At 40.3% G+C, this 22,514-nt stretch overlaps 1 protein-coding gene across 1 annotated transcript in view; it reads left to right on the top strand.

Moving 5' to 3' along the window:
• Positions 1–22,514, top strand: part of CSMD1 (CUB and Sushi multiple domains 1) — a 2,078,553-nt gene that overhangs the window by 1,926,340 nt on the left and 129,699 nt on the right. Inside the window, exons 47-49 of the mRNA XM_040243208.1 lie at positions 5,756–5,944; positions 10,580–10,726; positions 19,363–19,551. Of these exons, the coding sequence (XP_040099142.1) occupies positions 5,756–5,944; positions 10,580–10,726; positions 19,363–19,551 (525 nt within the window). The remainder of the gene's footprint in view (positions 1–5,755; positions 5,945–10,579; positions 10,727–19,362; positions 19,552–22,514) is intronic.

The following is a 22,514-nucleotide window of genomic DNA, read 5'->3' as shown; positions in this document are numbered from 1 at the left end:
GAATGAGATCTTTGCTGGATATAGTAATCTTGGTTGTAGGTTTTTCTCTTTCATCACTTTAATTATATTCTGCCATAGTAGTAGTATTCCCTTCTGGCCTGAAGAGTTTCTATTGAAGGATCAGCTGTTATCCTTATGGAGATCCCCAACCAGGGAACCTTGACAAGCCACTAGTCCAACCCCACCCACAGGGAGTAGATGCCACAATAAAGAAGAATCACAAACTTCAAATCTACAGAAAGGGCACACCAAACACAGCAATCTAAGCAAAATGAAAAGAGAGAGAATATTCAGCAGGTAAAGGAATGTGATAAATACCCAACAAACCAAAGAGAAGAGGAGGAGATTATGCCCAGAGTCCGAGTCCCCAAAACTGAGAGAATAAAACGTCCACAGCAATGCAAAAGCATAAAGGGGTTTATTGCTAGCTCGAGCTAGGCCTCCTGTCTCATCCAGCACAGTGGAGTCTTGATGAGAGAGCCCTGAGCTCTGACTCACCGCTGCTTTTATACAGGTGGTTCTTAGTACAGCTGGTGGGTAATGATTGGCTGAGCCATACACACATGAGATTTCCAAATCCTGCATCCCTATCTGGATTGGCTCAGGTTTGGTGCCTTCGGGGACTTTCCCAGGGTGTGGTTCCCCGGCATCATGACTCAGGGTTTAACCCGGTTTGGTGCCAGCGGGAACTCTCCTAGGGTGGGGCTTCCCAGAATTATGACTCATGCTCACAAGAACCTGAGGTTCAGGCCCAGTGTGGGCTGTTGAGCCTGTCATGGCTCAGGTCAGGTCCCAACAGAGGAGATAGGGAGTCTACCTGAAAAGGAATTCATTATTCTGAATAATCTCAGGTATTGCATTGTTCCCATTATTAATTGACTCTTTTTTATTTCTTCTTGGTCTTTGTGTGTCTTACTTGTTGCTTTTCCCTTGCTGCTTTTAATATTTTCTCTTTGTGTTTAATTTCTGTTAGTTTGATTAATATGTGTCTTTAGGTCTTTTGCCTTAGGTTTATCCAGTTTGGGACTCTCTGGGTTTCTTGGACTTGGGGGGCTATTTCCTTCCCCATTTTAGGGAAGTTTTCAACTATTATCTCCTCAAGTATTTTCTCATCCCCTTTCTTTTTGTCTTCTTCTTCTGGGACACCTATGATTCAAATGTTTGGGTGTTTGACATTGTAACAGAGGTCTCTGAGGTTGTCCTCATTTCTTTTAATTTTCTTTTCTTTTTTCATCTCTGCTTCATTCGTTTTCACCGTTTTATCTTCCACTTCACTTATCCTCTCTTCTGCCTGTTATTCTATTGTTGATTCCCTCTAGAGAGCTTTTAACCTCAGTGATTGCATTGTTCCCATTATTAATTGACTCTTTTTTATTTCTTCTAGGTCCTTGTTAAACATTTCTTGCATCTTCTCAATCCTTGTCTCTAGTCTATTTATCTGTAACTCCATTTTGTTTTCAAGATTTTGGATCATCTTTACTATCATTATTCTGAATTCCTTTTTTGGTAGACTCCCTATCTCCTCCTCTTTTGTTTGGTTTGTTGGGTATTTATCACATTCTTTTACCTGCTGAATATTCTCTGCCTTTTCATTTCGTTTAGATTGCTGTGTTTGGTGTGCCCTTTCTGTAGATTTGAAGTTTGTGATTCTTCTTTATTGTGGCATCTCCTCCCTGTGGGTGAGGTTGGAATAGTGGCTTGTCAAGGTTCCTGGTTTGGGGAATTTGTGTCTTTGTTCTGGTGGGTGGAGCTGGATCTCTTCTCTCTGGAGTGCAATGAAGTGTCTAGTAGTGAGTTTTGGGATATCTACAGGTTTTGCATGTTTAATTTCTGTTTAGAAATTAAATTTTGTTTAATTTCTGTTTGGGCAGCCTGTCTTTAAATGATCACTGTTGTGTTCCTGCGTTGCTGGGAAATTAGCATGGTATGTTTGCACTGGAATTTGTTGGCTCTTGTGTGGAGCTTTGTTTCAGTGTAGGTATGAAGACTTTTGGGTGTGCTCTTGTCTACTAATGTTTCCTGGAATCAGGAGTTCTGTGATATTCTCAAGTTCTGGAGTTAAGCCTCCTGCCTCTGACTTTCAGTCCTTCTCTTACAGTATCCTTATACAGCACAGATGATAAAACAACTAGGTTAATCGTGAACAATTCTCCACAGAATTGAGTGACATGCATAGAGATTCACAAGAGTTACACAGAGAAGAGAAGAGGTAGGATGGAGATATAGATGACCAGGAGAAGAGGGGAAGTCAAAAGAGGAGAGAGCAATCTAGTCAGTAATCAGTTCCTGAAGTGTTCTCCACAGCCCAGAACACCCAGAAAGATTCACAGAGTTAAGTAGAGAAGAGAAGGGGGAGGAAGGAGATAGAGGTGACCTGGGGGAGAAAAGGAAGATTCAAAAGGGGAGAAAGCAATCAAGCCAGTAACCAAATCCCTAAGTGAAAATGGATACTGAAGATTAGATACTTAAAGATACAAAATGGATAACAAATACCAAAAAGCAAAGATTAAAAATCTAGAATAGGGGTTCAGTTCAGTTCAGTTCAGTCATTCAGTCGTGTCCAACTCTTTGCGACCCCATGAATCGCAGCACGTCAGGCCTCTCTGTCCATCACCAATTCCCAGAGTTCACTCAGACTCATGTCCATCGAGTCAGTGATGCCATCCAGCCATCTCATCCTCTGTTGTCCCCTTCTCCTCCTGCCCCCAATCCCTCCCAGCATCAGAGTCTTTTCCAATGAGTCAACTGTTCACATGAGGTGGCCAAAGTACTGGAGTTTCAGCTTTAACATTATTCTTTCCAAAGAAATCCCAGGGCTGATCTCCTTCAGAATGGACTGGTTGGATCTCCTTGCAGTCCAAGGGACTCTCAAGAGTCTTCTCCAACACCACAGTTCAAAAGCATCAATTCTATGGTGCTCAGACTTCTTCACAGACTCTCAAAAATACAATATAAAAAATACAAAGCAAAATCAATCACAAAGATTAAGACACACACACACACATATTTGAAACTTGTTTTAAAAATAGGGTCTTTTATTTTTGCAGGGTAATTGTAGGTTATAAAAATGAAAATTAAAGGAGTAATAAAGAACTTAATTTTTTTAATGAAAAAGTATTAATAGTAAAAATAAATCTAGGAATTTCTCTGGAGCTGTTATGGGCAATGTGGGCTCAGTTCAGTTTTAGATAGCTCCTTGTTCCAGCTTGCACTTGTTCTCAAGGTCTATGAGCCCCCTCCAATGCACTGTCAATATTAACTTCAGGGTTTTAATCTGTTGAACCCGTCACTTCCAGAGTGATTCCCTCTCCTTCGTTTAGTTTGGCTTCCTCTGTTTGCAAATCTCTTCTGTGTCTAATTTTCACCCTGACAGAAGGGGGCAAAGGTGGTCATTTATTTAGGCTCACTTGTTCAGTTGTGTTGTGGAGAGGGAGGGACTCTCTAAACAAATTTCACTGGCATGTGTGGGGAGTGTTGCAGTGTATGGACCACACTGGGTTTGCCCCAGTCCAAGACAACATGTGCTTCCCGGGTCTACAATGCTGAGGCTTCATGGAGCTCTGCAAGGACACTGTCCCAAGTGGGCCCTGCATTTTATGTACTTCCCAGGTCTAAGCCGCTCAGGTTCTTGGGTACTCCACAAGGGCACAGACTGGGTTGGGCTGTGCGTTTTGTGCCCTTCCCAGGTCCAAGCAGCTCAGGTGACCAGGTGCTTGGTGAGTGACTGTCCCAGGTGGGCCATGTGTCTTAGTCACCTGCCCGGTCCCAGCTGCTCAGTTTCCCAGGGACGCCACAAGCACGCCGTCTCAGGTGTGTTGTGTGTCTCCTCTAGGGCACTGATCTCAGGCTGCGACACTCCTGCAGATGTCAACATCTAGGATCCCAGGAAGACATGGTTAGCAACTGGGAGCCTCACAGTTTGGTGGAGGATACCATCTCCGGGGCTGAGATTGCAGCAGCCCCTTGCCTTCTGACTCTGGCTGTAGTAGGCCTGCCTCTCTGCCTCCAGAGGTGGGAGGAGCCCACACACAGACGGCCAGCTCTCCTTTGTTATTCACTCAGTCCTTTGTTCTGTGAGTATGCCAGGCTGAGAGTTAAAGCATTTTGCAGGAAAGACATATTTTTTGTCTTTCTGGCGATCCCACAGTTTGGGTTGCTATCTCACGTTAGCTCCCTTAGATTGTCCTCAGGGCACTCAGGCCCGGTCCTTACCCTAAGGATCAATGATTCATCCTGTGCCTCCTGCCCAGCCCCAACTCGCTGGTGGTGGATGTGAGCATCTAGGCTACTTCTCTTCTGGCAGTTGCAGTTAGGTGCAGAGTCTGTGTTTTGTTTTGTTTTGTTTTTCTCTTGGTTATGTTGCCCTCTGAGAGTCTAAAACTCCCCAAAGACCTGCCTGTGAGAGGTTTTCCTACTGTGTGGAAACTTCTCCTTCATGACTCCCTCCCCAGGATGAGTCTCGATCCCTCAATCTTTTGTCTCTGTTTTCATCTTTTATATTTTATCCTACCTCCTTTCGAAGAGATTAGGCTGCCTTTCTGGGTGCCTGGTGTTCTCTGCCAGCATTCAGAAGTTGTTTTGTGGAAGTTGCTCAACATTTAAGTGGTCGATCTTTTGATGAATTTGTGGGGGAGAAAGTGTTCTCCCCATCCTATTCCACTGCCATCTTGGGACCCCCCTCTCTGGTTTGATCCTTTGTTAGAACAGCTCACAAAAATCAGGGAAACAAATCTGACTCACATTTACAGTAAATGTTATATAGGGTACTATCAACAGTAGAGTGAACAAGTAGGGTACAAAGGGCAGGGCCTGGAGGTGTCTCTCAGGACCTGGGGTGCCCCACCCTCCCGCTATGTGTGCCTACACCAACCTGCAGGCTCAACAAATATTTTGTTTAAGAGCTTTGGTGCAACCAAGTCTCCAGTACCCCAGCCCCACCCTCCCCGCTTCCCCTGGGTGTGTGAGTGGGCAGAAAGTCCGCACCCTCTCCTCCCTGGGTGCTTGTGGTGACCAGTCCTTCTGAGGCTACACAGACCCACTCTGAGTCACCTCATCAGCTCAGACTCAGGTGTCACCCACAGGGGCCTTTGGAGCCACGAAGACACTTCCAGCACTCAGGAAACACCAAGGGTTTGGGGAGCTCCTGCCAGGGGCCCCAGACATAGGCCAAGTATATTTTAACACAGAGGGCTATCACAAAAGTGAGTATTCTCAAGTTAAGAAATGTGTTGATATTAAACAAGTAAAGTAAAATGTTAGAGTTTTTTTTCTGTCTGCATGTGCACAGGGCCTAGGGTTTTACAATCTCCCTGGACCTGCTTGAAATGTACAGTAGAGCCAGAGTTAGGTTCTGCTCTGATGTAACAACACTCCATAAACTTCTTTTTCTTATCCCTCAGAGGGCAGACAGAATGAAAACCACAATCACAGAAAACTAATCAAACTGATCACATGGACCACAGACTAGTCTAACTCAATGAAACTATGAGCCATAACGTGTAGGGCCATCCAAGATGGACAGGTCATGGTGGAGAGTTGTGACAAAATGTGGTCCACTGGAGAAGGGAATGGCAAACCCCTTCAGTATTCTTGCCTTGAGAACCCCATGAACAGGATGAAAAGGCAATGTGTGTATCATCTACTAAATCTGGTCACAGTTGACTTAGTAAGATTGCTTTTTCTTTTCCCCCATGAGCTTGCATATCCAGGAATTGATTTTGTTAAGGAAAACTTTCCCTGGTGCTTTTCTCCTTAGCACAATGCCCAGCCAATGAAGTCCGGACAGAATCCTCTGGCGTCATCCTCAGCCCAGGGTATCCAGGCAACTATTTTAACTCTCAGACCTGCTCCTGGAGCATCCGAGTGGAACCAAACTACAATATCACCATCTTTGTAGACACATTCCAAAGTGAAAAGCAATTTGACATACTGGAAATATTTGATGGTAAGTCTCTTCAAACTTTGTTAACATACCAGCAACCTTGGGACTTCCCTTGTGGTCCAGTGGTTAAGACTCTGAGCTTCCACTCTGGAGGGCGTGGGTTAGATCTCTGGTCAGGGAACAAAGATCCCACATGCCTCTAGGTGCAGTCAAGAAAAAGAATACATACCAGGGACCTACACTTAATATATAAGGATCTTGTTATGTTTTATAATGCACAAACTTGAATATATTCTTAAGACAAATTACATTCCCCCCCTGCCCACATGGAAAATGAATTATTCTTCGACTAGTATGGTCTCAGAGATCAAGTGATAGGAAAAACATTACCATGCCCTTCTTAATGTTGCAAATTTAAACCATTAAAATGCTGGTTTAATACACCTTAAAAATTTACTGAATTTACATTAACCATTCTTTAATTCTTTAACATGAGGCTTTAAAGTATGGATGATTTCAGGAACTCTTCCTTTCCTTTCTTCTAAGATTATATTGATCTAGAAGGTATTTTAGGAAATTTAAGAGAGCAGAGGGCTATAAGTACTTTAATTCGTCTAAATGATTGTTTTACTAGAAATATATAAAAGTAATGGTCCATAGAGTTTTCTGGGTGATAAATGCTATAGTATTCTTAATGTAGAATTTTTTTAGAGATAGTTCCCTGAACAAATGCTAATACTGTTTTCAACATGAGTCTTATGCATTTTTGTACAATTTTAATGAACATTTTAAAATGACAGTGGTCTGCTGAAACATAGTATGTGCTTGAATTGTCAATTTGAAATGAAACTGATGTTAATACTTTTTCTTTGTACAGAAGCATTATCATAGCCCCAAAATTAGACCATGATACAATTACGGCTGTAGATAATAACAGGGTTTTCACATGTTTTGATGGATTTGTCACTGAGTTCAGATAAATAACAATCAATTCAGTGAAAAAAATTACTGTAATTGATTCTGTGTATGTTCACGTGCTTTTTACTGACTTGATAAATCATAATAGTCAAGTTGCTTCTGTGGATATACAGTAAATTAATTTACGGATTTTCAAAGATGAACAGCTAAATTGGAAATTAAACTCATACTTATATATGTAGAAACAGAGGACTGAAGAGAAATATTTTCATTTTCAGAGTTTTTAAGTGCATGTTAAAACAGACACGTACTATTGAAGACTTAGCCCTTAATCTCTAGGATAGGAAGCAGTAACACACTAGCCAGGTGTACAACCAGGCTTCTTTTGTCAGTGAGGAGCTAGGGAAACTGTGCCTTGAGGCTGATTAGATGTCACAAATAGTAAAGGCAGGCAGCCAACCTCCAGGGGCTGTGTGTGTGTCTTTGTGTATATATATTCCTATAAATTCTGTATATAGTTATATATATATTTACATAATTATTCTAAATATATGTGGGTTCCTTTGTTTTACTTTGGTAGAATTGAAAGTTTAGCTGGCAGTGCTTCTACCTCTTCTAATTTCAGAAGCAAAATCATTATCAATAATTTATGCTCAAAGCATTTACAGTGTGAGCTCCCTCCAAATACAGACAGATCACACCCATGATAAACCACAAGCAAAATAGTTAATAGAGATAATATCAAAGCAGTTGCTGTCAAAATTGCCAGAGATCTATGAGTAGGTTTGGTTTTACTCTCAAAGATTTTTCTATAAAATGAAAGGTCAGAGTTTCATATGAATAAATTTCTAAGCATTGGCATTTATGTTGCAGTAAATGTCATGTTCATTGCATCTCTTTTGATTTTTTGAAATGCAGTGGCTGTTTTATAGCTCATGAGTTGGCAAAAAAAATAATAAATTGACTATATCAATTTTAAGCTTTATTAACAGCAGTAGCATGGTGCCAGGTGGTGCTGGTGGTAAAGAATCTGCCTGCCAATGCAGGAGACACAAGATATACAGGTTTGTACCATAGGTCAGGAAGATCCCCTGGAGGAGGAAATGGCAACCCACCCCAGTGTTCTTGCTTGGAATATTCCATGGGCAGAGGAGATCCATGGGCTACAGTCCATGGGGCTGCAAAGAGTTGAATGTGACTGAGCGACTGAGTGCACACACACACACACACACACACACAGCTCAAGTAGTGAATATTCCTCAATTTCAGGATTGGGAGCTTGTATACACCCGTGGTGGATTCATGTCAATGTATGGCAAAACCAATACAGTATTGTAAAGTAAAATAAAGTAAAAATAAAATTAAAAAAAAAAATAGGACTTAAGTCATTATAGAACTCAACTGAGAAAGGTGTCAAAATACAGATGGTGGTCTTCACTTGTGCAGAACTTGCTAACTTTCATCTTAATAAAAGAGATGGTACTGCTGTTCATTATGGACATGTATATTTTTAAAGAATAATCCTCTAGAAAGTTTGTTACATGATAAGCAAAGACAAGAGATGAAAGATGATGAAGGATTACATGTTTGATTAAGAATATCTGAAACTTGACTCGATTTCTGTCATTAAAAATGACATTTTAAAATTGTATAAATTCAGGTAAATTTATTTCCTGGTGGCATTTCATTTTAGAATATAAATTATCTCTTCAAACAACAAGTAAAAAGCACAGACAACACTTGTCCATAGTATTCTCCAGGCAAGAGTACTGGAATGGATTGGCGTTTCCTTCTCCAGGAATCTTCATGACCCAGGGGTTACACCCGAGTCTCCTGCATCTCCTCCATCGGCAGGAAAGCCATGAAGCCTGTTAGAATTTGAGATGGCATCAACGGGTGTCCTGGAGGAGACCTTAAAGTGTGGATGCAGCTTCTGAATTCAATAGAGTGACTTGTCTCAACAAATAGTGTCAGGTTACGGTGATGAGAATAATGCCAGTGACTATTAACTATGTTAAGTATTAGCTTTGTTTTTTTTTTTTTTTCAATTTTTTAAAATTAAATATACAGAAAGATTTTATTTTACTGTAGTATTTTGTCAGATTTATCTTGTGTATTATTTTTTTCAAAGAAGCAACAAGTTCAGATCAATTTAGGAGCTCCTTGCATACCTGGGTCACTTGCACCTCTCCTGGAGGCATTTAATACTGTGAAGTGTCACGCATGTGCATGTTTCATGGTTCATTTCCTATTCCTATCAGTCTATCGGTCTGTCTGTCTCTCTAATACCAAGTACCATCTCCTACCTATACACTCACAGACATGAACATTCATCCTATCCCTATCAGTCTGTCGATCTGTCTGTCTCTCTACTACCAAGTACCATCTCCTATCTATACACTCAGAGACATGAACATTCACACAGTTTTCATATTGTACACTTTTGAATGTTTACACAATTGTTATCCTATTATATTTATTTGCAAATAGATTTCACTCTAAATATCATTTTTAATCTGTGTAGAATTTCTTTGAAAACATTTTTAATATCTTTTTAAACTCCAAACCACAAGTTAGAATCTAAATTTCCCTATAAAAGTTGCTAGAATAAACATTTTTCTATACAAACATTTGTGCACATATGCTGGAGTTTATAAAAAATATAATTAAACCTACAGGTGTATTCGCTATTACTAAACTGCTCTCTAAGGTAACTGTACTAATTTTTACTTTCACTGCTTCCGTTTAGTCACTAAGCTGTATCCAACTCTTTGTGACCCCATGGTCTGTAGCCTGCCAGGGTCCTCCATTCCCAAGCATGAATCCTAGAGTGGGTTGCCATTTCCTTCTCCAGGGGATCTTCCCAGCCCAGGGACTGAACCCATGTCTCCTGCATTGGCAGACAGATTCTTTACCACTGAGCCGCCTGGGAAGCCCGTACAGTCAAAGCTATGTACAAATGTGAGAGTTGGACCATAAAGAAGGCTGAGCATGTTTCATGGTTCATTTCCTATCCCTATCAGTCTATCGATCTGATCGATTAAAGAATTAATGCTTTCAAATTATGGTGCTGGTGCTCTCTCTTCTTGAGAGTTCCTTGGACTATAAGAAGATCAAACCAGTCAATCCTGAAGGAAATCAACCCTGACTATTCGTTAAAAGGACTGCTACTGAAGCTGAAGCTCCAATACTTTGGCCACCTGATGCAAAGAGCCAACTCATTGAAAAAGACTCTGATGCTGGGAAAGATTGGGGGCAAAAGGAGAAATGGGGCCACAGGGGATGAGATGGTTGCATGGCATCACAGAATCAATGGACATGAATTTGAGCAAACTCTGGGAGATATGAAGGACAGGGAAGCCTGGAGTGCTGCAGTCCAGAAGGTCCCAAAGAACTGGACGACTTAGGGACTAAACAACAGTACTTTTACTAGTATTCAATTCCCTATATCGATTCAGTGTTGCATATACTAATAGTAGTGGGAACTATTTTCTTTTTTTAAATTACTGTAATTTTATAAGTAATATTTTCATTTCAAGTATTATGTATTAACAGCATATATATCTTAAATTATTTTGGTTGGCTATTGCTTCTTTTATTGTTATTATTTTTATGAGGAACTGTATCTGTTGCTTTATTTGGAGTTCTTTGTCTCCTTTGGAACTAAATAGCTGTATATTGTACAGTTAGACTCCAACTTAATCAAAAGCTAAAAGTAGTCTGTATTTGTAGGTGCTAATTCATATCATAACTTTTTTGCTTTTTTTTTGTTTCATTTAGGGTCTTCTGGTCAAAGTCCTCTGTTAGTGGTCTTGAGTGGAAACCATACTGAACAATCAAATTTTACAAGCAAGAGTAATCAGTTATATCTCCGCTGGTCCACTGACCATGCAACCAGTAAAAAAGGATTCAAGATTCGTTATTCAGGTCAGTAAGTGAAGTTAAGGTTTAATAGTAAAGTGTTAATATAAAGGTTCTGCACTAAATTTTAAAAATTAAAGGTTTATACTATAAACCTAATTTCTAAAAATGAATTTGTAACTTCAATAGAAATAATTTGATGAAATCACTCTGAGTGATATCTATAAACTGTGTTAGGAAAAATAAACTATCTGTTGATTAATATTAATAAATATTTTTGCTAGCGTCATAACCCATTGAATTGCATGCCACAGAAAGCAGAGTTTCTTTCCCCCAAAATAAAATAATATAATTTAATATAAACATATAATAATATCCCCCGGAGAAGGAAATGGCAACCCACTCCAGTATTCTTGCCTGGAGAATGCCATGGACAGAGGAGCTTGGTGGGCTATAGTCCACGGGGTTGCAAAGAGTTGGACACGACTGAGCGACTTCACACTCACACATATAATATAAACAAAACATATTTTAGTTTTAAAGTATGTTTGAAAGCTAAGGAGACAAACAGGATAGGAGGAGATAATTGTATTGCATTTAATTTTATAAGTAATAATAACATCTTATGATTAGTAGCGTGTCTTTTTATTGACTATATGTTTATATGTCTCTTTATGTGAGATGAGATACTATATAAATATATACACACACGTAGCCATATACAAAATAAATGTTTACATATATATTTCCTTATCAACATTTAAAGGACTTTGTTTTTTCCCCATATAGTTCATTTATTTTCTGTCAGTAGTTTTTTATATTAATTAAATCAGTTAATATACTTCTGAAAGATTAGATCCTCTCAATGTGGCTAGCCCTACAAAAGCTGTAGACAGACAATCTAAAATCCTCATATTTTCATTACTAAGCAAAATATCTAACCTTTTCTCAGTGTTACTACAATATCCATGCTAACAACTGAGGTCCATTTCCCAAGAGAAATAGATGCCCACTCTATGCATTTTTATGGACCAGTGTAACTCCCAGGGTTTGCTTATTCCAAGTCTGTTGTGCATTGTCAGTTAAGGGCAACATCCTGTGGGCAGACAAAGGTGTTAGTAGTTTTAAGAATATTTTTGCTGTCTCTGATTGGTAGGTATCATGAAATGATGAAAAGCATTGAAAAAGCATTAGTGTTTTGAAATGTCTGTTGATGGAAAGACAGAGAATCTGAAATTCACTCGTGTTTCCTCTACAAAGTCTAATAAAACATGCCTAGATCTTTGTTTTCCCCCTTCACTAAAGTAGCCATTCAAAAAGCTTATCAGCAAAGAGTTCACAGTTGAAATCCCTTCATTGGAATGGGTATTGAGATAATTAGGACAATGACTGGATTTTTGTTCATCAAATTCCTTGTTCTGAAAAATAAATACTCAAGCCTGTAGAATTGTTTGAATTTATTTCTAATGAGCAAAAATCGATATTGCAGGGGTAATCATGGTGAACATAATTTATCTTGTTTTATCTGTGGCAAATTACTTAATAGCCTGGTGGTGTGACTACACCTTGAATTCTGTCACTCAAAGGATATTTTCATTCATTATAGAACAAGATGATTCTCTTTGTTGGGAAATCAGGAAAAAGAAGAATTTAAAGTGAAGGCTATAAACTGTTGTTTTGTGAGTGGACATATCTATGTATCTCTGTATAGATATAGATACAGATAGATCTTTGAACAGCTTTTCAGTTAAACTTCGATGGTGGTTCAATGACCACTGCTAAGAGTCCATCACCAGTAGTTTTAGAGCAGTGATCCCTGGACTATAGTACGTGGGCCAGGGAGCTACAGCCCATAATATGAGCACGTGTTGCACCACAAATCCTTGCCTTACACATGTCAATTATTGGTCATTGGGTGTAAGAACCATATAACTGATCTACATAATTGACAAACAAAACACAGCAACAACAAAAGCAAGTGCTTGTACATCATGGTTCAAGTCAGTTCAATAAACTGCTAAGTGATTGTTGAGGCAGTTATGGTCATTCACTATTAAATCAAGGGTGTACGTGCGTGCTAAGTTGCTTCAGTGATGTCTGGTTCTTTGCAACCCCTGGATGTAGCCCACTAGGCTCCTCTGTCCATGAGATTCTCAAGGCAAGAATATGGAGTGGTTTGCCATGCCCTTCTCCAGGGGATCTTCCTGACCCAATGATTGAACCCACATTTCTTAAGTCCCCTGGCTTGGCAGGTGGGTTCTTTACCACTAGCGCCACCTGGTAAGCCCATTAAATCAAGTACCTGGAAGTTAATGATAAGTTGTGGGCTTCCCTGTGGCTCAGCTGGTAAAGAATCAGCTCGCAATGCAGGAGATCTGGTTTTGACCCCTGGGTTGGGAAGATTCCTTGGAAAAGGGAAAGGCTATCCACTGCAGTGTTCTGGCCTAGAGAATTCCATAGACTGTATTGTCCATGGGGTCACAAAGAGTTGAACACAACTAAGTGACTTTCACTTTCAGTGTTGGGAGAGTCAGAACTACAGAATGGGTGTTGTAAATACACCCAGACCCCAGCAGAGCCAGCTGCACCCATGTCTTCCATCCCCAATACCTCCTTGACTGCCACCCTCCATTACCTGCTCTTCCAAGGCAGCACCAGCAGAGTGCAACAGTTTGACCCTGGTCCTTTTAATTATTAGCATGGCCAGAAATCAGACAGGACCCTGTGTTCTAATCTTCCCCTCTGTTTTCTGCGCCATGTCTCCTTGGGCTTCCCAGGTGTGCTAGGGGTAAAGAACCCATCTGCCAATGTAGGAAACTTAAGAGATGTGGGTTTGATCCCTGGGTCGGGAAGAACCCCTGGAGAAGGAAATGAGAACCCACTCCAGTATTCTTGCCTGGATGATTCCACTGACAGAGAGGCCTGGAGGGCTACAGTACATGGGATCTCACAGAATCAGACATGACTGAGTGACTTAGCATTCTCACCATGTCTTCCTGCTTAGGCCTCTCTGTATCTTGTTCTAGGTGAGTTAGAAAAGAACTAATGATGATAGAAGGAACTGTCAGTGGGTAAGGAAACAGTTACTGGACCCTATCAGTTCAGTCCCTCAGTCATTTCCAACTCTCTGCGACCTCATGGACTACAGCACACCAGGCCTCCCTGTTCATCACCAACTCCCGGAGTTTACTCAAACTCATGTCCATTGAGTCGGTGATGCCATCTAACCACCTCATCCTCTGTCATCCCCTTCTCCTCCTGCCTTCAATCTTTCCAGCATCATGGTCTTTTCCAATGAGTCAGCTCTTTGCATCAGGTGACCAAAGTATTGGAGGTTCAGCTTCAACCATCAGTCCTTCCAATGAACACCCAGGACTGATCTCCTTTAGGATGGACTGGTTTCATCTCCTTGCAGTCCAGGGGACTCTCAAGAGTCTTCTCCAACACCACAGTTCAAAAGCATCAATTCTTCAGCGCTCAGCTTTCTTTATAGTCCAACTTTCACATCCATACATAACTACTGGAAAAACCATAGATTTGACTAGTTGGACCTTTGTTGGTGAAGAAATGTCTCTGCTTTTTAATATGCTGTCTAGGTTGGTCATAGATTTTCTTCCAAGGAGCAATCGTCTTTTAATTTCATGGCTGCAGTCAGCATTTGCAGTGATTTTGGAGCCCCTAAAAGTAAAGTTTCTCACTGTTTCCATTGTTTCCCCATCATTTGCCATGATGGGACTGGATGCCATGACCGTAGTTTTCTGAATATTGAGTTTTAAGGCAGCTTTTCACACCCCTCTTTCTCTTTCATCAAGAGGCTCTTTAGTTCTTCACTTTCTACCATATGGGTGGTGTCATCTGCACATCTGAGGTTATTGATATTTCTCCTGGAAATCTTGATTCCAGCTTGTGCTTCATCCCATCCAACATTTCACATGATGTACTCTGCATATAAGTTAAATAAGCAGGGTGACAATATACAGCCTTGACATAGTCCTTTCCCGATTTGGGACTAGTCTGTTGTTCCATGTCCAGTTCTAACTGTTGCTTTTTGAACCTGCATAGGGATTTCTCAGGAGGCAGGTAAGGTGGTCTGGTATTCCCATCACTTGAAGAATTTTCCAGTTTGTTGTAATCCATACAGTCAAAGGCTTTGATATAGTCAATAAAGCAGAAATAGATGTTTTTCTGGAACTCTCTTGCTTTTTCGATGATCTAGCAGATGTTGGCAATTTGTTCTCTGGTTCCTCTGCCTTTTCTAAATCCAGCTTGAACATTTGGATGTTCACAGTTCACATACTGTTGAAGCCTGGCTTGGAGAATTTTGAGCATTACTTTCCTAGCATGTGAGATAAATGCAATTATGCAGTAGTTTGAACATTCTTTGGCATTGCTTTTCCTTGGGATTGGAATGTAAGCTGACCTTTTCCAGTCCTGTGGCCACTGCTGAGTTTTCCAAATTTGCTGGCATATTGAGTGCAGCACTTTCACAGCATCATCTTTTAGGATTTGAAATAGCTCAACTGGAATTCCATCATGTCCACTAGCTTTTTTTATAGCCATGCTTCCTAAGGGCCACTTGACTTCACATTCCAGGATGTCTGGCTCTAGCTGAGTGATCACATTATCGTGGTTATCTGGGTCATGAAGATCTTTTTTGTTTAATTCTGTGTATTCTTGCCACCTCTTCTTAATATCTTCTGCATCTGTTAGGTCCATACAATTCCGGTCCTTTATTGTGCCTATCTTTCCATGAAATGTTCCTTTGGTATCTCTAATTTTCTTGAAGAAAGAAAATAAGGTTCTGTTGTACCCTATAGAGTTAGACAATTATCCTGCTGTTCCTCTCTCTTAACAGACTGAACTGTGACAAAAACCCACCCCAAGAACCGTGTGGTCCCATTGCCCCTTCAGGAGCATTTCAGACTTTATCTCTAAACTTGGCCAGGGTCTACAGTCTTCTTGGTCTTCCTACTTTTTATTAGTATTTTAATTTCTTGACACAGTAATTCTCAGTAGTAGCTGAGGTGCCTGTTTATACTCATACATTCCCTAAACCAAATATTTTTGTTCACTCAAAACTTAAAATAGATAGTCTCAAACAATTGAACACAGAAAATGCCATGACCAGTAGGACATGAGTTTCTTCTAAGAGTTAGTGGATTTTACATTAATAAAAATGAGTCTGTTAAAGAAAGAAAGAAAGAAACAGCACTTCAGAAGACCCTCTGGCTGAGACTAATTCTATGAGAATACATCTCACAGAAGCATGGTTGACAACCCAGCCAGACACACAGACATCACTTCTTGGCAATGCTCTGATGTGAAGTCTTCAGAAGGTTCCTTCTGAATTTATTTCTAAGGAAAAGTTTGGCATTAAGCCTTCAGACCTGTGTGTGTGTGCTTTCGATGTGGAACCCCCACAGGGGAGTGGGACATTTAAAACCTCTTCTTTAAAAGGAACCCAGGCTTTCCAGGACTTCACAGCTTTCTTTACTTTAGATTTTATTCATCTGAAGGAGGTTCATAGGATTTTATGCTGTGGTGAAACTGGTCTTGTAAGAGTAAACTGAGTTTCTTTATCTAAATGTGTAAATAAGATGCAGAGCCTTTTAGCCACTGAAAGGTTAGATTCTGTGTATGTAAGACTGATTTTCACAATCCCTGTCTTTAATTCTTTAAAATCTCCCTGCAAATGCGATGATTAAAGCTATTGAAACATGGTAATTTAAAAAGATGTTCACAACCCAGATAATCACGATGGTGTGATTATCACTCACCTAGAGCCAGACATCCTGGAATGTGAAGTCAAATGGGCCTTAGAAAGCATCGCTACGAACAAAGCTAGTGGAGGTGATGGAATTCCACTTGAGCTATTTCAAATCCTGAAAGATGATGCTGTGAAAGTGCTGCACTCAATATGCCAGCAAATTTGGAAAACTCAGCAATGGCCACAGGACTGGAAGAGGTCAGTTTTCATTCCAATCCCAAAGAAAGGCAATGCCAAAGAATGCTCAAACAACTGCACAGTTGCACTCATCTCACATGCTAGTAAAGTAATGCTCAAAATTCTCCAAGCCAGGCTTCAGCAATATGTGAACCGTGAACTTCCAGATGTTCAGGCTGGATTTAGAAAAGGCAGAGGAACCAGAGATCAAATTGCCAACATCTGCTGGATCATGGAAAAAGCAAGAGAGTTCCAGAAAAACATCTATTTCTGCTTTATTGACTATGCCAAAGCCTTTGACTGTGTGGATCACACTAAACTGGAAAATTTGAAAGAGATGGGAATATCAGACCACCTAACCTGCCTCTTGAGAAATCTGTATGCAGGTCAGGAAGCAGCAGTTAGAACTGGACATGGAACAACAGACTGGTTCCAAATAGGAAAAGGAGTACGTCAAGGCTGTATATTGTCACCCTGCTTATTTAACTTATATGCAGAGTGCATCATGAGAAACGCTGGACTGGAAGAAGCACAAGCTGGAATCAAGATTGCCAGGAGAAATATCAATAACTTCAGATATGCAGATGACACCACCCTTATGGCAGAAAGTGAAGAAGAACTAAAAAGCCTCTTGATGAAAGTGATAGTGGAGAATGAAAAAGTTGCCTTACAGCTCAACATTCAGAAAATGAAGGTCATGGCATCTGGTCCCATCATTTCATGGGAAATAGATGGAGAAAGAGTGGAAACAGTGTCAGACTTTATTTTTTGGGGCTCCAAAATCACTGCAGATGGTGACTGCAGCCATGAAATTAAAAGACGCTTCCTCCTCGGAAGAAAAGTTATTACCAACCTAGATAGCATGTTGAAGAGCAGAGACATTACTTTGCTGACTAAGGTCCATCTAGTCAAGGCCATGGTTTTTCCAGTGGTCATGTATGGATGTGAGAGTTGGACTGTGAAGAAAGCTGAGTGCCGAAGAATTGATGCTTTTGAACTGTGGTGTTGGAGAAGGCTCTTGAGAGTCCCTTGGAGTGCAAGGAGATTCAACCAGTCCATTCTGAAGGACATCAGCCCTGGGATTTCTTTGGAAGGAATGATGCTAAAGCTGAAACTCCAGTACTTTGGCCACCTCATGTGAAGAGTTGACTCATTGGAAAAGACTCTGATGTTGCGAGAGATTGGGGGCAGGAGGAGAACGGGACGACCGAGGATGAGATGGCTGGATGGCATCGCTGACTTGATGGACATGAGTTTGAATGAACTCCCGGAGATGGTGATGGACAGGGAGGCCTGGCGTGCTGCAATTCATGGGGTCGCAAAGAGTCGGACACGACTGAGTGACTGAACTGAACTGAACTGAATGTGGTCATCAACATAAATTAGTGCATTTTCTTCAAAGATGGTATTCAAATCCCACATGTTAAAAAGAGGCTACCTTATGGTACAATTCTCAGGATTCATTAAACAACAAGGAAAAAAGTAATGGCCTTGATTGCAAGATATTATATTCTTAAATAGCCTCCATTTTAATGATACTTTTTTTTTTTTTGGTCAGAAAGTCAAAATTCCACCACCACATTGATTAATAATTGTAAATAATATAAACTTCAAACTCAAGAGACTTGATCCTTGGGTCTAGATTTCTTGGATTTTTTAAAAATGATAACTTTTGAATTTTTTTGGATTATTTATTTACCTTTTTATTTTGTATTGGAGTATAACCCATTAACAATACTGTAATACTGTGACCATTTCAGGTGCAAAGCAGAGTGACTCAACTATACATTTTGTTTTTATTGATTTTTTTAGACTTTTTTTTTTTTTGAAGTTTCGGATCACAGCCAAATTGATAGGAAGTTCCAGAGATTTTCCCTGTACTCCTTGGCTTCTGTCTCCTTGTTCGCGTCATCAATAGAGGCTACACTTGTTAACCGATACTGACACGTCACTGTCACCCAAGGTCCGTAGTTCACACTGGGTTCGCTCTTGGTATTGAACATCCTGTGGATATGGACAAATGTAAAATGACATTAACCCACCATTGTGGATTCATGTAGGATATTTTCACTGCTGAAAAATCCTTTGAGTTCCACTGTCCTTCCCCCATCAGCCTCTGGAAACCACTAATCTTTTTACTTCTTCCAGAGTTTTACCTTTTCTAGAATGTCATAAGGTTGGAATCATGCAGTGTGTACCCTTTTTAGGTTGGTTTCTTTCACTTAATCATATGTAATTAAGGCTCCTCCATGGCTTTTGACAGATCATTTCTTTTTAGCCTTGAATAATATTGCATTGTTTGGATGGACCACAGTTGGTTTATTCATTTACCTACTGAAGGGCACCTTGGTTGCTTCTGAGTTTTGGCAACTCTGAATAATGCTGCTATGAACATCTGGGCATAGGTTTCTGTGTGGACATAAGCTTTTAGCTCCTTTGGGTAACTACAAGAAGCATGATTGCTGGATCGTGTGATAAGAGTGTGTGTAGTTTTGCAAGAAACTGCCACAGTCTTCCAAGGTGGCTGCACCATTTTGGTTCCCCATCAGCAATGAATGAGTGTTCCTTTTGCGCCACATCCTTGCATCCACAACCACAACACTTTTGTACTTGAAGATGCTTTTAGTAAAGTTTCTGTATCAGTGCTGATTTCCCACTATTTTAACAATAAGAGACTCTCTTTCATTTATAAGTCTCTTACCAAGCAAAATGCAGTGTTTATCTATTTGTTTATGTATGTGTGTTTGTGTGCCCACAGCACCTTACTGCAGCTTGACCCGCACCATGAAGAATGGTGGTGTTTTAAATAGGACTGCAGGAGAAGTTGGAAGTAAAGTGCAGTATTTCTGCAAACCTGGGTATCGGATGATTGGCCATAGCAATGCCACCTGTAAACGGAATCCAGTTGGCATGTATCAGTGGGATTCCCTTGCTCCACTCTGCCAGGGTAAGACATGTGTTTTTCATTCCCAAACTTGAGTTCAATTTATTGCTCTTATTTTAATTATAACTTACTGGAGCTGTGATTATGATTAAAAGGTAAGGGAAAATTGAATGTGAGTTCATAAAACCAAATTAAACTTTCTACTGCCCGTGCAAACACTTCTAACATTTGCACTAGGCTTGATTGAGCTTTATAGCCTGAATTCATAGGATGGTTTGAACACACTCAGTAGATACTGTGTAAAGTTATCTTAATACTTGACTTATATTTCATTTTGAAATTAAAAACTGTGTTATCCAACTTAGAGTTTTCTTGACAGTTGTATAAATTTTAAGAAATCAATTACTGAAGCTCATTTTCCCTTCTCTTAGATTAAAAACTCATACTTTGAGCTACACACTGCATATTTCATTTTCTTTTGGTCACTTAAAGCTAGGACTTGTTAGAATTGACTTCAATATCTCATGCCTTTTGCCCCATTTTATCTCCCATATGCATAAAAATCATATTTCCAAATAAGGCATTTTAATTTTAATTGAAGACTTTGAAGTCATGAAATTTTCACAGTTTTGTCTTATCAAAATTTATATGCATAATGAAATATATTGGTCTTTGATAACTAATTACATTTTATGAATGGAAGCTCCTATGGATTTCCTTGTTTCCAGCTTTCATTAGATATTAGACTTTCTAGTGTCGCTTTCTGAGACAATAATAGATATTTATCACAATGTTGTATGTCTCTTTAACCACAAGAAGTTAATCAGACACCTAGCCTACGTCATTTATGTTTTACCTCCAGAAATTCTTCTTTAATGTAAGATAAACATAAGATCCAATGAGCTTGTTTCATTAGGAATGATTTTTCTTTTCCAAGAAGAGTTGTTTTTCTTTCAAAAGAAGAAATGCTTCTCATTTTCTTTAAATGTTTCATTACTCTCTGCCTATGAAGTAGGATTATTGCTCAGAGAACAGCCCCATGGGCTACCTGTCCTTGGCACTGGGATCAGAATGCCCAGGACATAAGCCATGACCTAAATAGGAGACTGAACCAGGAAAAGGGCTGAGAATGGAATTGACAAGGGTTCCCAAACTCTGACCTCTAGGGGCTGAGTCCCTGGACAGGACCCTGAATGGACTTGAAAACTGGAATCAAACAAATAAATAAGTGGACAAATACCCCTGTGTGGCAGTAGGAACCCACTGTTAATATCCACTTAATTTATTTATACATTTAATATATATTTAATATTGCAATATATCATTTAATATTCCAGTTGTTATCTGGAGGTGGTACAGGTTTTTCTCAATGGTTTGAACATCATGCCTTTTATTCTGACGGAGGAACAAACACAACTTACACATTTCCTCCCTGCATTAGGATGTTGGCTTTTAGTTAAAATTTTTAAAATGTGCAAAATAATATTTTGAAATGTTTGCTAAAAATGCACCTTTTAGCAACTGAGGGAGGTGTAAATCCGAGGGTGAGTGTCAGGTCTTTCGGGCCCCAGTGCTGGCTTCATGACCATGAAGGTGCTGCCCAAGGACCCCCAGCAGGATACCTGTCCAGGCAGCATTCGATCAGTAATTTGAATGGGGAGAAATGTGCACACTAATGACTTTCTAAGATACGCATTTGAGAATGATTTTCTTTTTCCATTGAAGATGATATATCTTCTGACAGAATCTTCTTTACTCTCCTTTTCATAGACTTTTTACTGGTGGCATCTTAGAAGCACAGAATGTTAATAGAAAAACATCACCTGTTAGGCAGTGCGTCCTAATCTCCCTATGTCTGGTTCCTGCTACGTAAAACAGGATCTTTGTTTTGAAAATCTGTTTGTTTATGTATGCTGGCTGCACTCGGTCCCCATTGCTTTGTGCCGGCTCTCTCTGGGTGCAGCGAGTGGGGACTACTATCTAGTTCCGGTGCTCAGGCTTCTCATTGTGATGGCTTCTCTTGCTGTGGGTGGAGCACAGGCTCTAGAGCTTGCAGGCTCAGTAGTTTTGACACATGGGTTTAGTTGCCCCTCAGCATGTGATCCAACCAGTGCCCCCTGCATTGCAATGAGAATTCTTATCTGCTGGACCACCAGGGAAGCTCTCAGAATCACTGAGACAGTTCAAGTGCTAGGACAGTCCTGGGCAGGACCCAGCAAACAGGCACCTACACTGTCCCTCGCCTGTGAGTGAGAACATGCAACCAGCCAGATGAGTGTGTCATTGCAAAGAACCTCAGCCTGCTTTTCTTCCTTTCCTTGACCTTTTAAATTACTTCTCTCAGAAAACCTGTTATTGGTTTTTATGCTCCTTGATAAAGCAGGGCATATCTGCTGCCCTTCAGGCTTCATTTCCTGCCTTCAAGCAAGAGGCTCCGCCAGGCAGCTGTTTCCCTTATCAATACTCTCATCTTATTCATCTTGGAAGGAAGCTAAATTAGAACTGAAATTTTCTGTATTATCTCAAAGATCCAGTTAAACTGGTGCCTCACAGGGCTCAGCTTTCAGGTCCCCATATTACAGGGAGAGTAACTCTTTATCACAAAGCCATGATTCCCAGAGCCCTTGTGAGCCAAGCCCTGGTTTGGACTTGATGTTGTGGGTTGTTTATGCTTTGCTCGTGTTCTGCAAGTGATGAAGCAAAAGGACAGTGATCATTCTCACAAATGATATGATTAAGCTTCTGTTCATATAGTCCAGACTTTCAGATGGAAACATACCATTGCCTGCGCTCTGCTAATGTGCGTTAATGTAAAGGGTGTGGGCAGAGTGAGAGAGGGTGGGCAGGCAAGGTGGTTCCTGTGTGTCTGCTGTAAGCCAGATGGTCACCTTCATATATTCTTCATTTAAAAATGTTTCCCAAACCTTTTGAAATACAAAAGCCATTTTTAGCTGGCACACAGTACAGAAACAAGCCACAGGCTACTTCTGCCCTGTGGGGAGGTCTGCTGACCTCTGACCCACATA

This window comes from Oryx dammah, unplaced genomic scaffold, assembly GCF_014754425.2.
Source record: "Oryx dammah isolate SB20612 unplaced genomic scaffold, SCBI_Odam_1.1 HiC_scaffold_7, whole genome shotgun sequence".
Taxonomy (NCBI): domain Eukaryota; kingdom Metazoa; phylum Chordata; class Mammalia; order Artiodactyla; family Bovidae; genus Oryx; species Oryx dammah.
Note: the sequence above shows the minus strand (reverse complement) of the source record. Positions and strands in the feature narration are given on the sequence as shown.